At 43.4% G+C, this 15,436-nt stretch overlaps 1 protein-coding gene across 50 annotated transcripts in view; it reads left to right on the forward strand.

Annotated features, from left to right (window-relative positions):
* The window catches only part of LOC141051825 (uncharacterized), a 91,254-nt gene that overhangs the window by 17,086 nt on the left and 58,732 nt on the right, over nt 1-15,436 (forward strand). For 49 of the 50 annotated variants that reach the window (XM_073548856.1, XM_073548858.1, XM_073548876.1 and 46 more), the window contains 6 exons: nt 2,024-2,053; nt 2,468-2,497; nt 9,832-9,861; nt 11,863-11,892; nt 12,388-12,417; nt 12,880-12,909. In XM_073548856.1, the coding sequence (XP_073404957.1) occupies nt 2,024-2,053; nt 2,468-2,497; nt 9,832-9,861; nt 11,863-11,892; nt 12,388-12,417; nt 12,880-12,909 (180 nt within the window). The remainder of the gene's footprint in view (nt 1-2,023; nt 2,054-2,467; nt 2,498-9,831; nt 9,862-11,862; nt 11,893-12,387; nt 12,418-12,879; nt 12,910-15,436) is intronic. The other variant, XM_073548891.1, reaches the window with a different exon arrangement.

Here is a 15,436-nt window from a genome sequence, read left to right on the forward strand (position 1 = left end):
CTACTGTTTCTGGGTACCGGGTGGCATAGTCTACTACCGTCCGTATCAAGCCATTCCGAAGCTGCTGGGAATGGACAGTGGTCCTGCCAGATCCACAATTACCCGCCTTAAAGGCTCTTCAAAAATGGGAAGCGTTATCAGTAAGGCTTTGGGGTGCAGCCCCACCTTCCCCATCCTCTGAGAGGTGTCACACAAATGGCAGTAGACAGCCACAATAGCTCCCATCTTTGGCCTGAAGAAATGCTGGGCTAGCCTGGCCTTTGTCTTAGTGACCCTTAGATGTCTGGCCATCGGAATCTTATGTGCAATCCGCAATGACTCCTCCTTGAACAGATAAGATACCACTAAGGGTACGTGCACACGCTGCGGAATCTGCTGCGGATTCATCCGTGCAGATTTTGCAAAATCCGCAGATAAATCCGCAGGTCAAAAGACCTGAGGTTTATCTGCGGATTGGCCTGCGGTTTTGCCCTGCGGTTTATCATCTCCATAATGGAGGAGATGGCAAACCGCTGCAGAATCCGCAGAAAGAATTGACATGCAATTCTTTCTGTGGATTTGAAACCGCAGCACAAACCGCGCGGAAAATTCCGCAGCATGTGCACAGCGTTTTTTTATTCCCATAGGGAATAATGGTTCTGTACTCCGCAGCAGAAACTGCTGCGGATCCGCAGGGCCAAATCCGCAGCGGATCCGCAGCAGAATCCGCAGCGTGTGCACACACCCTAACTGTCAGTCCCTAGGCCAAGCCTCCAATGAACCTAAATAAATAAACCCTGCTGTATCATCACCCTATACTGCTGTCCTTGGTCCTAGAGCACCCGCTTGAGGTCGGAGTCTGTGCCGCCTGCTCCTTAAGATCTTTCAGGCTATTGTCAGTTTCCAACGCCGCCTGAAACCATTGACTGGAGGTGTCCAGAATAGACAAGACCGCCATATCTTCATTCAGTCCCCTGGGACCGGCCTCCTGGCCTTCGTCTGACCTGGTAGCCACTTGGCAGGAAGAGGAAAAGCCCCAGTGCTCCCATTACATATGATTGCAGCCACAGCCTCTGCAACCACAGGTAGTGCCCACTTCCCCTCAGCTTATGACCAAGTCGCCGATCCAGAGTGACAAAACAGACCCTGTGACATCCCGGTTCCTGAGGAACCCAGCAAAGAAGCCTTACCTGGGAGCCATATCTCTCCTGATACAGCCCTGCCCTAAGTTGTATACTTCCTTTCAGCAGCTGTAATCCCCCTGTTTGTCCACTCAATGACAACCTCAGAGGACAAAAGGTTCCTGCATGCTTGCTAGCCACACCCTAAGGCATTGGTACAACTAGCCTGATTGACCTTTTCCCCCAGAGGGAAGAGGAACACATTACATCACCCACCCCACATCCCTATCGGTAGGCATGTTAATCACATTGAAAACATCAACAAAAAGGTTGACATTACATTGCTGTCTGGGAGAACAGAACTTGGGGTATCAGTGGACACATACTGGGACAATTTTTAGACCCTTTCAGATTTTTTCCACATTTCTACTCATCTCTCTGATATTCATCTGAATTCTTTAACCACTTCCTGCATTAGGATATGAATTAATGTCTTGTGTAAGGTCCTCAAGTGTGGACGGGGCTCAAGAAGATTTTCCTACTAATCTGTGTCAGATTCATCAGGATTCTTCTGCTTGTATTTTTAATGATATTCTTAATACAGGACAATCTTTTTTTTAGAAATTCATCCATATAGTAAACTGATCATAGGAAGCTATTCTGAAATGATGTCCAGTGAACATCTATAATCTGGAAAGTCATGAAAGCAATGTCAAACTAACCTACAGTGCCCCAGAGGAGAAACAAGGCATTAAACAGTTTTTATTGAAATCAAAGCTGTCTTTGCAATGAACAGATGTGCCCAGTCCTCTAGACAGCTCTAATACCTGAGGATCCTGAATGTGGGACCGCTCTTTATTATCTCCAGATTTCATGTGGATTTTATATACAACATTCATTTTCTTCTTTTATTTATTTTCCAGGAACAACACTTTCTACTTCACCAAATACAGGTCAGTCCCTACCATCAATTTCTAGTAATGGTCAATGATATTACTACATTCTTCCAGACCTCTTTTCTCCTACTACTCTGCGTAAGATTCAAAAATGTATTGACAGTAAACTAATTACAGGGATCTACAGTATTTCGCATGGATCCCGGGTGATCTGCTGTAATGTGAATTGTATCATTCGACTGCAGTGCCCCTGCAGGGGTAAAAAGGCATTACATAATTGTTATTGAAATCTATGGGTGTTCTATATAATGCACAAATGTGCCCGCTGTTACAGAGTGAAAGTTGTTCTTTGGTATACATTCTAGCTAAAAGATAATAATTCTGAATGGGAGATCCTTCTTTATTATCTCAGTATTTCCTATGGAGTCTTAAACCAGACACCCCATTAATTCTCTCTAATTTTTTTTTCAGCCACAACAGTCTCTACTTCACCTGGTACAGGTCAGTCATTAAATAAATTAGAGTTATTTACACACAGAAGTCATTGTATATATTCCACTCAGATTTCCTATTCAAAGGGATGTCAAGTCTTGAACTTTCAACTCATGACAGTGTTCTGATTGTTGGGAACCATGTGATCTATCTGGTTTAATAGGGAAAAAAGGTAGGGTTTGCCAACAATGACTACAGTTGGTACAGAAAGTATTCAGACCCTTTAAAATTTTTCACTGTTTGCTTCATTGCAGCCATTTGGTAATTCAAAAAAGTTCATTTTTTTCTCATTACTGTACACTCTGCACCCCATCTTGACTGAAAAAAACAGAAATGTGAAATTTTTGCAAATTTATTAAAAAGAAATACTGAAATATCACATGGTCATAAGTATTCAGACCCTTTGCTCAGTATTGAGTAGAAGCGCCCATTTGAGCTAGTACAGCATGAGTCTTCTTTGGAATTATGCAACAAGTTTTTCACACCTGGATTTGTGGATCCTCTGCCATTCTTCCTTGCAGATCCTCTCCAGTTCTATCAGGTTGGATGGTGAACGTTGGTGGACAGCCATTTTCAGGTCTCTCCAGAGATGCTCAATTGGGCTTAGGTCAGGGCACTGGCTGGGCCAGTCAAGAATGGTCACAGAGTTGTTCTGAAGCCACTCCTTCGGCCAAGTCAGAGGTCCAGAGCACTCTGGAAGAGGTTTTCACCCAGGATATATCTGTACTTAGCAGCATTCATGTTTCCTTCAATTGCAACCAGTCGTCCTGTCCCTGCAGATAAAAAACATCCCCATAGCATGACGCTGCTATCAGCATGTTTCACTGTTGGGATTGTATTGGGCAGTTGATGTGCAGTGACTGGCTTTCTGGTAGTCTGGAAGTCCTTCATGTGTTTTTTAGCAAACTCTATGCAGGCTTTCATATGTCTTGCACTGAATAGAGGCTTCTTATTCTGACTCTTCCTGATGACTGCGAGTCCCAAGCATTCTAACTATCAGCTTCTTAGATAATTGTATAACTTTTACTCACAAAACCAGGCATCCTCAGTAGTATTAACTCCACTGGCAATGCAACTGTAGAAAGACCAGGAGAAACGATGCTGTTTTCTTCCAAAATCTTGAATTAGTTTACAATGAACAGTAGGTATAAAGGGGTCATTTGTACAGGGGAGTACACATGCGTGTTGAGTAATGGCTGCTGTAGGCTAAAACTGAAGAAGAAGGGAGGAGCAACCTAATACAGCTCAACTACAGGAGAGACATAGGGACAATTTTCACCCAGTCTAATTCTAGCTAGCAACAACAGGGAAATTTGCTGATTGGAGGAAGAACTAAACACAGAGAAATATACATTACAGGTTGTTCCCATTCGTGGGACACAACACTCCCCATCTGAAATCATCAGATTTCATAAGTCCTTGTGCGAGATAAGGAGATGACTCTGTCCCTTGATATCGTGAAACCTGCAGTGAGAGAAGAAAAACAATGCAACATAATGCAGAAATCAAGTCCATACTTGTAGCAAAATGTAGAGCTTGAATAAAAATGAAAAATGAGTCCAATAGAAGCCCATCTTCGGATTGGGGAAGCCGCAACATGCCAACTCTTCCACCAACCAAACAGTAGAAGTTCCAGTCCATAAGAGGAAGTTAAAGTTCAGTTGGATGCTGATAATCCTGTGTCCTAGCACAGCAGTAGCATGCGAAGGTATGCTCCCCGCCGTGGCAGAGTCCAGCGACAAAGTTACGTTCATGTGACTCCTGTTCGAAGGAGCCAGCAAACTGAAGCACTTGGAGAGGTTCCTGCAGCTGTATTCTTCGTAGATGCGTCGTAAGAAATGTAGACTTCTCTCTTCATGACGGTTGAAAGAATCTTTAAAGCGCTACGGTGCAGGACTTGGAGTTGCTGTAAGGACTTTAGGGACTTCTTCCCCATCTCCCACCTTTGCTGTCTCTGAGATGGTAACATAGTGTTTCTGTTTATGCCCTGAATAGCGAGCTGTCTCAGTGATTCCCTGCCTTGAACTGCAATGGGTGTTTTGAACCCAAGAGGACCGTGGATGCTGTTTTGAACAGGCGAGGCTCCTCGTTCGATAGGAAGTTCATCACAGGGTGATACTTGGGAAGTGAACATGTCTTGTTTGACATCCGGCAGTATGCTGAGGCTGCATTGCATGGGGCAAACGCTAGAACCATCCGTAAGAGGTAGGCTGTTGAGAGAGGGGCTTTCACTCTGAGCTCTGAAGTCTAGCATGGCTTCAGCTTGACCAGGCTTGTGATGGAGATAGGCATCAAAGGTTGGGAACTTAGCAGATACTTGCTGTGAATCCCTTGGCAACTCAGTCTTTGCGGGAAGGGAAGGTCAGGGAGCTACCCAGCTGTTATAGTTGACATTGGTGGGTTTGATGCTCGTGACCCCGATGATCACCTTGTCTTCCTCTGTTGGTGGTGAGTTGTCCTTTGTTGTAGGACCAAGTGTTGCTCTCTCAAGGTTGTAGTCTCGAAGATAATGCAGACTTGAATTGTCAGATGGTTGTTGCTGACATTTAGTGTCATTTGATTTCTCCTTCGTCCAGTAATGACGTGGGTCTGGTAAGGGGGACAAGTCATGGTGATCTTTTGTGATAAGCGCTTTATAAAAGGAGATGCTGCTAGGATCCTGTGTCTGGTCGCTACAGACATTGGCGATGATAACCTAGCCTAGCTAGAGGCGCTGAGCATACGGTTCATTGAGTAGTCCGTGGATTTGTTGACGCATCTTGTGCAGTCGTATAATGTCTCTGCCGAGGAGAATTAGGATGTCTGCCTTGTCGTCCAGGGGTGGCATCTCTTTGGCTATCATACATACTGAGGTGAGGATGCTGAAGAGCGACTTCTGGCGTTGGGATTTCTTCCCTGTTGAATGGAATTTGGTTACACTTAACAAGCGTGGGTTGTGGTATCTCCATGGCGTCCTTCTCAAGAGAAGTTATTATGAGGCCACTGGCCCTTCTTCCAGAGGTTTTTATAACGCCGCTGCAGGTGCCCAAAGTGTAAGGATAGACGTCTCCTTTTAAGTCGAACAAGTCGAAGAGTTCTGACCTGGCCAGTGATTTGTTGCTCTGGTCGTCCAGACTAACGTACACCTTGACTGCCTTCTCTGGATGACCCTTGGGATACACCCTTGCTAGGCAAATCTTCGCGCAGGACTTGTCTCGAAGATCTTCTCCGCAGATTTCGGTGCGTGAGGAAGATACCGCAGCTTGGCTTGTCGCTTGGTCTAAACTATCCCCGCCATGGCTTGTGGTGTGAGAAGGTGTAGACGCAGAGTCAGGCTGTGATGGATGGAGCGCTTGTACATGGTCTTTGCTGTCACACTCTAGACATTTGATGGCGATGACACAGTCCTTCTCAAGATGTTCAGTAGAGGCACAGCACCTGAAGCATACCCCAAACTTCTTCAAGAGCTCCTTTCGTTCTTGAAGGGGTTTCTTTCTGAAGCTGATGAACTTCTTCAGGGGATGTGGCAGTTTGTGAATTGGACACTGGCGGTTTGGATTTTCAACCTTCTCACCTTCACTGCCTTTGTCTGGCGCTGATGTCAGTGTAGGGAGAACTTCTGTCTTTTTTTTAGACACTGGACCACTGAGGGGGCTGTCATGAGAGCACGAACTCTTGTACTTAGGGAATGATGCAAAGCCGCTAGGTTCTTCATAGCAGAAGCTGGGGTCAGTTTTGCACTCTGCAATTTCCTTGATGAAGTCACAGAAGGCAAATGGAGGAAAAGAGACTTGATTGGCTCTTTTTTTACTTTGACCCAATAGTGGCCCACTTCTCTTGTATATTGTATGGCAGCTTAGAAACTATTGCGTTAACACCCCGAGCGGTATCCAGATAGCTGAGACCAGGTATGTGCGTGTCTGCCTTGGCTAACTGGAGCTCTAGGAGTAGGTCACTAAGCTCTAGGAATTTTGAACTCTCCTTGCCAGATATTTTGGGGAAATCCTGTGGACGCTTAAACAGTGCATTCTCTATGGCTTCAGGACTGCCGAAGCTACGTTCCAGTCTTTCCCATGTAGCCATGAGACCAGCTGCTGAATTACTGATGTGTATGGATCAGAGCCTCTTGACCCGCTCCGTGGACTGAGGTCCGAGCCACCTGATTAGCAGATCTAGCTCTTCAGCAGCAGTGATGCCAAGGTCACTAATTGCGGCTTTAAAGGTACATTTCCAACCTCTGTAATTCTCAGGCTGGTCGTCGAACCTTGTGAGACCAGTGTTGGTGAGTTCTCAGCGTATCATGAGCCTCGCAAAATCAGCCATGTCTGTTCTTTCTGACTTTGGAGAAACATTTGCTGGCTGAGTGATGCTGTTAGCGTGGGTATTAGCTTCTTGGTTCAAGAACATGGGAAGATACGGATGGGCCTAGGCATTTAGACCAGCAACCGGTTTGTGGCATATGATCTCTGTTGTATGCAGGACTGGAACCACATAGTTATCAGGAGCGTAGTGCCTTGACGGCATGTTAGGTTGCATGTAGACATTGGCGTATGGCATTTGCTGAGGTGTAGGGTCAGGCCGCGTATTAACACATGAAGGAGGTCCGGGTTTGAATGTTTGTGGTCCATTGGACTGACCTTGAAAGCTGGAAGCTGCAGGCGGATCAATGTCCTGATGCTCTAGAGAGAGGTCGGTGCTGACGGGAAGGTTGTTGATGTTCAAGGGTTCGTTGGTTTGGCTCAGCACGTAATATCTTGTGCGCTTAAGTGGGTCTTCCGTTTCTAGTTCTTACGAATTGAGGCTGCCTCCTTGGCTCCCACCTAGAGCCTGCTCGAAGACCTTTAGCTTTGCCACGGCTGCTGCATGTTCGTATTCCTTCTGCAGCACTTCTATTTCCACCTTCTTGCATGCAGATTCAGCTTCCATCTCTGCTTTCTTGTGTGCAGAATCCGTTTCCATCTCTGCTTTCTTTTGGGCGAAAATGGCTTGCACTTTCGTAGACTCTGCTTCAGCACACGCTCTTATGAGCTGCTCACTGAGGGTTGAGTACCTTGATGAGTTTGACTTGATTGAGTGCTTTGAGCTCCTAGCAGACCTGGATCTATGCGATGTCACTTCTGACATTTGTGGGATTTTTTTCTTCTGTCTTGTTCACGATGTCATGCACGGTGCTATCTCATTCGGCATTGAGCTGTTGGAAGTCCTGACATCCCTTTATTGAATCTTGTGTATTTAATTTCAGCAGCGTGGAGATGTATTTTTCACAAATGTCTTTATAAGCCTGGTAATCAGAGTACAATTGTTCAATGGCTCCCTCTGGTGGTAACTCATGAGAGCTGGGCACAGTCAAGACAGTAGCTTGGTCTAGTACTCTTTTCCATAGGGATGTTGTGTGGTGGAGCAATTCACTTTTGGTGGATTCTAGGTTCTCTTTGACTTTCCATGTAGGATTGATTGATCTTTTGGATATTTCACTGTGAACTGTGAGAAGTTCTGTTTCCATTTCTTGCTGCTGCAGGACTGGCAGTGAAAGGGTTCTTTTTGTCTGGGACATAGTGGCAGGAGTGAAGGGTGGGGGCTGTTCTGCTCCTGGTTGTCAAGGAGACCAATAGAAAGTTGCAACTAGACTGAGCTGGAGAGCACAGAATGATACAAGTCTATGTAAACTGCACCTTCTCAAAAGCTTATAGATGATCCTTTCTCTTGATTACAGGCTGTGAACTGTTCTTAGTAACAGGTTAAATCTGTCACTGTGCAGTTTTCTGAAGTGAAGAGCACAGAATGTCTGCAGCCATATAAGCTGCTGTTGTTGTGGCTTTACATTAGATTACAGCTGTATATTGTTCCTGGTAACAGCTAGCCCCTTTTTACTATCCTGACTCTTCCTGATGACTGCGAGTCCCAAGCGTTCTAACTATCAGCTTCTTAGATAATTGTGTAACTTGTACTCACATCACCAGGCGTCCTCAGTAGTATTAACTCCACTGGCAATGCAACTGTAGAAAGACCAGGAGAAACGATGCTGTTTTCTTCCAAAATCTTGTATTAGTTTACAATGAACAGTAGGTAAAAAGGGGTAATTTGTGCAGGGGAGTACACATGCGTCTTGAGTAATGGCTGCTGTAGGCTAAACTGATGAAGAAGGGAGGAGCAACCTAATACAGCTCAACTACAGGAGGGACATAGGGACAATTTTCACCCAGTCTAATTCTACCTAGCAAAAACAGGGACATTTGCTGATTGGAGGAAGAACTAAACACAGAGAAATATACATTACAGGTTGTTCCCATTCGTGGGACACAACACTTCTGTCTGGCCACTCTGCCATAAAGGCCCGCCTGGTGGAAGGCTGCAGTGATAGTTGACTTTATGGAACTTTATCCCATCTCCCTACTGCATCTGATGAGCTCAGCCACAGTGATCTTGGGGTTCTTTTTTACCTCTCTCACCAAGGCTCTTCTCCCACGATTGCTCAGTTTGGCTAGATTGTCAGGTCTAGGAAGACTTCTGGTGGTCCTAAACTTCTTCCATTTAAGGATTATGGAGGCCACTGTGCTCTTAAGAACCCTGAGTACTGCAGAAAATATTTTGTAACCTTGGCCAGATCTGTGCCTTGCCACAATTCTGTCTCTGAGCTCCTTGGCCAGTTCCTTGGACCTCATGATTCTCATATGGTCTGGCATGCACTGTGAGCTGTGAGGTCTTATATAGACAGGTGTGTGCCTTTACAAATCAAGTCCTATCGGTTTAATTAAACACAGCTGGTCTCCAATGAAGGAGTAGAACCATCTCAAGGAGGATCACAAGGAAATGGACAGCATGTGACTTAAATATGATGTCTGAACAAAAGGTCTGAATATTTATGACCATGTGATATTTCAGTTTCTCTTTTTTAATAAATTTGCAAAAATTTCTACATTTCTGTTTTTTTTTCAGTCAAGATGAGGTGCAGAGTGTACAACAATGAGAACAAAAGAACTTTTTTGAATTTACCAAATGGCTGCAGTGAAACAAAGAGTGAAAAATTGAAAGGGGTCTGAATACTTTCCGTACCCACTGTATCTCTATAAATACATTCATCACAAAACTATAATGATTAAAATAAGAGTACAGATTTATTATGAAATCCATTTACAATGTACACACTTTTCCCTGCAGTTCCCACAGGAGAAGTAAGGCATTACACAGTCCTTAGTGAAATCAATGGGCTGTCTGTGTAATGTACAGGTGTGCCAGATCCGCAAAAAGTTTCTGACTAATAGATGAGGTTCATGAATGAGGGACCGCTCTTTAATATCTCTAGATTTTCTTTGGATTTTATAAACCAGATACTCCATTAATTCTCTCTTATCCTTATTTTCCAGGCACAACAGTCTCTACTTCTCCAAGTACAGGTCAGTCATCAGAAAATTTAGGTTTTTTGGGGGTTTTTTAAACCTTGTTTTTATTGAATACAAAGATTTTTTCCTTGCATACATGCAACAATGCAAACATTACCTGGGGAGTATAAGTCAAAACATCTATTCCAGAAATTGCATTGGTTTACAGGAGGATAACTCAAAACAAGAACTGGAAAAGGGGAGGGAAAGAGGGGGGGAGTATGTCAAAAACAGGTACATTTTTTAACTATCGGACACCTAACATGGGTGCCTAACTTTAAGCTCGGGACCCACCGACACTAAAGTATACCCCCAACACCTAGAAGTGACCCCATGCAATAGTTCCCCCAGAGATATCACTATATAGGTGTCTCTCTCAATAGTAGCTGCCCTTGATACCAGACTGTTGGTTGAAATCAGGTTTCAATGTCATCCAGGATACGTTGTGGAAGCAAAGAAATTAAGCTTTCCCAAGTTTCAAAATAGGACTGCACCCATCCCTCTATATGCAAGGAGTCCTCAACCCAATCCATCTGAAGCAGAAACAACAGTTTTTCTAAAAAGATCTTAAAAGGAGGGGGATGGTCGTGGATCCATGTTTGTAGAATGGCCTTAGTACCTGCTGCCGCCACCAAATAGTAGTTTACGGGCTCCTGGAGAGCAGGTGTATTTATCTGGTTCTTAATATCCAAAAATAGTCCATAGAAGTTCGTCAGGAGCAAACTTTGTCAGATGTGTACTGGTGAATCATTGTATTCTTTCCCAAAATGGACTGATGACTGGGCATGCCCACAGGCAATGAAACAAGTTGGCCTCTGAGGAGCTGCATTTGAAACATTTGGAGGTTGTGTACAGCCCCATTCTATGACCCTTCTGTGGAGTTAGATAGGTACAGCCCCATTCTATGACAGATTTTCAGTCTCATTTCTAGGAAACGAGTTGAGGGGAGGAATTTATGGGCTTGATCTAGAGCTTTCAGAATGGTGATGCAGGACAGGCTGGAGTCCTCAGTTTGCTATTTTGTTAGCGGAAATTGGGATTGGTCATAATCCAGGGCTAAATGGATGAATTTGTCGATGGTGGCTATTTGGCCAGACTTAGAATTATATTTGGTGAACCATCTAAGTAGGTATGGTCTCCAGTTGTGCTCAGGAAGATGTGCTAGTAATTTTGTTACGTAACTTTTAGTTACACTGCAACTCCTATATTGAGTATATCCATCGTTCCTCGAGGTGGACTAGGTGTTTAATAGATGTTATACCCTAAGTGTGCCATTGATAGAAGATGGGGTGAGAATGTCCTTTTTGAAAGTGAGGGTTACCAACGAGTGGAAGGAGAGACTCCAAGGGGGAAAGAAGGAGAGACGAAACTGTTGGCGTATCTTTTTCCATGCCTTCCATGTAGACATCAGAAGTGAGTTAACTCGTATTTCAGCCGGCAACTCAGTATAAGGGAGGTGTAAGAGGGCAGGGAGAGCTAGCCCCGGGGTGAGGCAGCACTCCAAGTCATATTGGATAATTTAGGTTTATTACACACAGAAATCATTGGATATAGTCCAGATAGTAAACTGACCACAGGAAGCCTTTTTGCTAGGACATCTAGTGATCATCTGTAATCATGAAGGGCCCTGGAAGAACTTAACTGTTTTCTCCACACTTCTCCCACAGGCGAAATAAGGCTTTACACAGTTATTTTTGAAATCATTGGGCTGTCTGTGTAATGAGTGGATGTGTGGATTTCTGTGATCCAGAGATCACCTGTAATCTGAATTGTCTACTTAAACTGCAGTGCCCCCTCAGGAGAAATAAGGCATTAAACAATTTTTATTGAAATCAATCAGCTGTCTGTTTACTGCTGAAGCGTGCACGGTCCTCCAGAGTTGAGAACACTCTTTGTTAGAAACTCTAGCTAAAAGATAAGAATTCTGATTGGGGGATCCTTCTTTATTATCACAGTATTCCCTATTGAGTTTTAAACCAGACACCCAATTATTTATCTCTTATCTTTATTTTCCAGGCACAACAGTCTGGACTACTCCTGGTACAGGTCAGTCATTAGATAATTTAGTGTTATTTACACACATTAGTCATTGGACATATTCCATTCATATTTTCTTTTAAAGGGGATGTCCAGTTTTGAACTGTCAGCTCATGACAGAGGTCTGAGTGTTGGCTCCTGGGTGATTGATCTGTTCTAATAGAGGAAAAAGAGGAGGGGGTGTTCAAAGATGACTATCCCATACTGTAAATACATTGATCACAAAACTATAATTAGTAAAACAATGGATTATATATTTATCATGAATTTCATTTACAATTTACATGGATTTCCTTGCAGCTCCTCAACAGGAGAAGTAAGGAACTACACAGTCGTTATTGAAATTAATGGGTTGTCTTTGTAATGAATGGATGTGCATGGTCCTCTAGAATGGTTTAATAAATGAGGATCCTGAATAAGGGACCGCTCTTTATTATCTTTGGATTTTCTGTGGATTTTATAAACCAGATACCACATTAATTTTCTCTAATCCTTATTTTCCAGGCACAACAGTTTCTACTTCTCCAGGTACAGGTCAGTTCCTACTATTATATTCTTGTAATAGTCACTAGTGATGCTACTAAATTCTTCCAGACCTCAATTTTCTTGAAAACCTAAATAAGGTTCATATGCATTCTTCTTTTTCTGTCGTTTTAGATGCTCTTTGCTTTTAATCTATTATTTTATTAAAAAAAATTCTTAACAATAAATTCATAACAATAATCCCCAGCAATCAAGTTTAATCTGAATTGTCTAATTTAACTGCAGTGCCCACACAGGAAAAATAATGCATTATACAATTCCAATTGAAATCAATGGACTACCTGTGTAATGCACAAACGTGCCCGATCCTCCAGTGTGAAAGGTGCTCTTTGTTACATACTACAGCTAATAGATGATAATTCTGAATAGGGGATCCTTGTTTGCCATCTCAGTATTCCCTTTTGCGTTTTAAACCAAACACCCCATTAATTCTCTCTAAACTTTATTTTCCAGGCACAACACTCTCTACTTCCCCTAATACAGGTCAGTCCTTCTCATCAACTTTCAGTAATGGTCAGTAATCTTTTTGACTGGTTTCACACTTTTTTTTCCTGTTTCTACTAATCTCTGCGTGTTACGCGATTGACTGACGAGTGATGGACGAGGTCACGGCTGCTTCCTTTACTAGACCGGTTATTGGGGAGCTCACACTGAGTGTATGGTATATATACCTCTGATTCCAGCACATGGAATATGCAGACATAGTCGAAAGTGTTGGCATTCTTGAAAGTGCTTCAGAAAATGACTTCTGAGCCGAAGCTCCCCCTGCTCCCTCCGGTGGTTACTGGAGGTAGTGGAGCTGGCCAGATTGACAGAGGTCTGCCACCTGATGATGATGATGACAATTGGAGATCTGGGGTTACTGATTGGAGTATTTAAGTCTGCAGACTTCCTTCAATCCCTGCTGGTGATTGCTTTCCTGTGCATTCTGAGGTCTGATGTCTCCTGCCTTGATCCTGCATTGTTCAGCTAAGTGGTTCATTTGCTAATCCTTTGCATCTGATCTTTTTTTGTCTCTGCTTTGTGCGGGTTCAGCTTGCTCCTCTGAGGGCTGTGCTGGACCACCGCTCCATATGTTACAGCCTGTGTCAGTTTGTTCAGTCCGCTGTTATATTGGTCTCTTTTGCTTTGCTTCCAGTTCATACCAGAGTGCTGATATAGTGGGGGGCGAAGTCGTGTGAATTCAGTGTTTTTTTGCACATCAGACGTGTTGGATTTTTCAGGGTTTTTGCATGATTGCAGACAGTGTCTTTCCTTTCCTATCCTATCTAGTCAGTTTGAGCCCCATCATTTGCGCAGTCTATTTTTCTGCCTGCGTTTGTGTTTCATCTTGTCTGACCGACAATATATGTTTGGGGGCTATATATTCCTTTTGGGGTCTGCTCCGGGGCAGTTTAGATTTCACCTTTCAAGTTAGCTCTCCGGCTGTGCCGAGGCATCTAGGTCATCGTAGGTACGCTCTACGGCTACTGCTAGTTGTGTGGATAGGATCAGGGGTCTGCAATCCGCTTAGTTACCAACCTCTCTGGTTTTCTGGTGGCTTAGCCTGTTCCTGCCATCCTCCTCGGTGACTCATTCATAACACTTATGCCACAAAATTATTGCAATTACACTTGTTTTGTAATACACGTTTATTTCCTTTGTGTTTATTTGAACAAAATGAAAAAAAAAACAAAGGAAAAAAGGCAAATAATTTCACACAAAACCCCCAAAATGGGCCTGACAAAATTATTGACACCTTTCCAAAATTGTGGGTACACAACTTTGTGAAAGCATGTGATGCTCGTTCAAACTCACCGGTGGCAAGTAACAAGTATGGGCAATAAGAAAATCACACCTGGAACCAGATAAAAAGAGGAGAATTTGACTCAATCTTTGCATTGTGTGTCTGTGTGTGCCACGCTAAGCATGGAGAACAGAAAGAGCAGAAGAGAACTGTCTGAGGACTTGAGAACCAAAATTGTTGAACAATATCAATAATCTCAAGGTTACAAGTCCATCTCTAGAGATCTTGATGTTCCTTTGTCCATGGTGTGCAGCATCAAGAAGTTTACAACCCATGGTACTGTAGATAATCTCTTTGGACGTGGATGGCAGAAAAAAATTGATGAAAGGTTGCATTGCAGGGTAGTCCAGATGGTGGATAAGCAGTCCCAATCAAGTTCCAAAGACATTCAAGCATCAAGCTGTCTTGCAAGCTCAAGGTGCATCAGTGTCAGCACAAACTATCTGTCCACATTTGAATTAAATGAAATGCCATGCAGAAGACCCAGGAGGACCCCAGTGCTGACACAGAGACATAACAAAGCTAGACTCTAGTTTGCCAAAATGTATGTGAGTAAGTCAAAATCTTTCTGGGAAAGCATCTTGTGGACACATGAGACCAAGTTAGAGCTTTTTGGTAAAGCACATCATTCTACTGTTTACCAAAAACGGAATGAGGCTACAAAAAAAGAACACAGTACCTGCAGTCAAATATGGTGGAGGTTCAAAATTGTTTTGGGGTTGTTTTGCTGACTTTGGCACTGAGTGTCTTGACTGTGTGCAAGGCATCATTAAATACTGAAATTAGCAAAGGATTTGGGGTCGCAACATAGTGCCCAGTGTCAGAGAGCTGTCTTTACATCCTAGGTCATGGATTTTCCAGTGAGACAATGACCCAAAATACAGTATACTGTCAGGAAAATATGACTCATTTTTCATGATTTCGATTACACATACCGTGCATTCTGCTGCATCTCTTTGGCTTGTAAGAGGACATGCCATCCATCCTCCCTTTTGTTTCTCCAGGCACACAGCTGCACTGTGTAATTCTACCTCACTCTTTCCCCCTCCCTCAGGAATGTGGCTTATGACCAGCAAAATCAGGTCTGCCTGTAGCACATGTTCTTTTGTCTAATCAAACTAGAATATAATAGCGCAGATTAGACATAGAGGCAGGATACTTATATTTTTGGGATCTACATCATTAAAGCTATTCTTCACAGCCTTTGGCAACTTCTATGACCAC

The sequence above is a fragment of the Dendrobates tinctorius genome, unplaced genomic scaffold (genome assembly GCF_039654945.1).
Source record: "Dendrobates tinctorius isolate UK_male_01 unplaced genomic scaffold, ASM3965494v1 ptg000158l, whole genome shotgun sequence".
Lineage (NCBI taxonomy): Eukaryota > Metazoa > Chordata > Amphibia > Anura > Dendrobatidae > Dendrobates > Dendrobates tinctorius.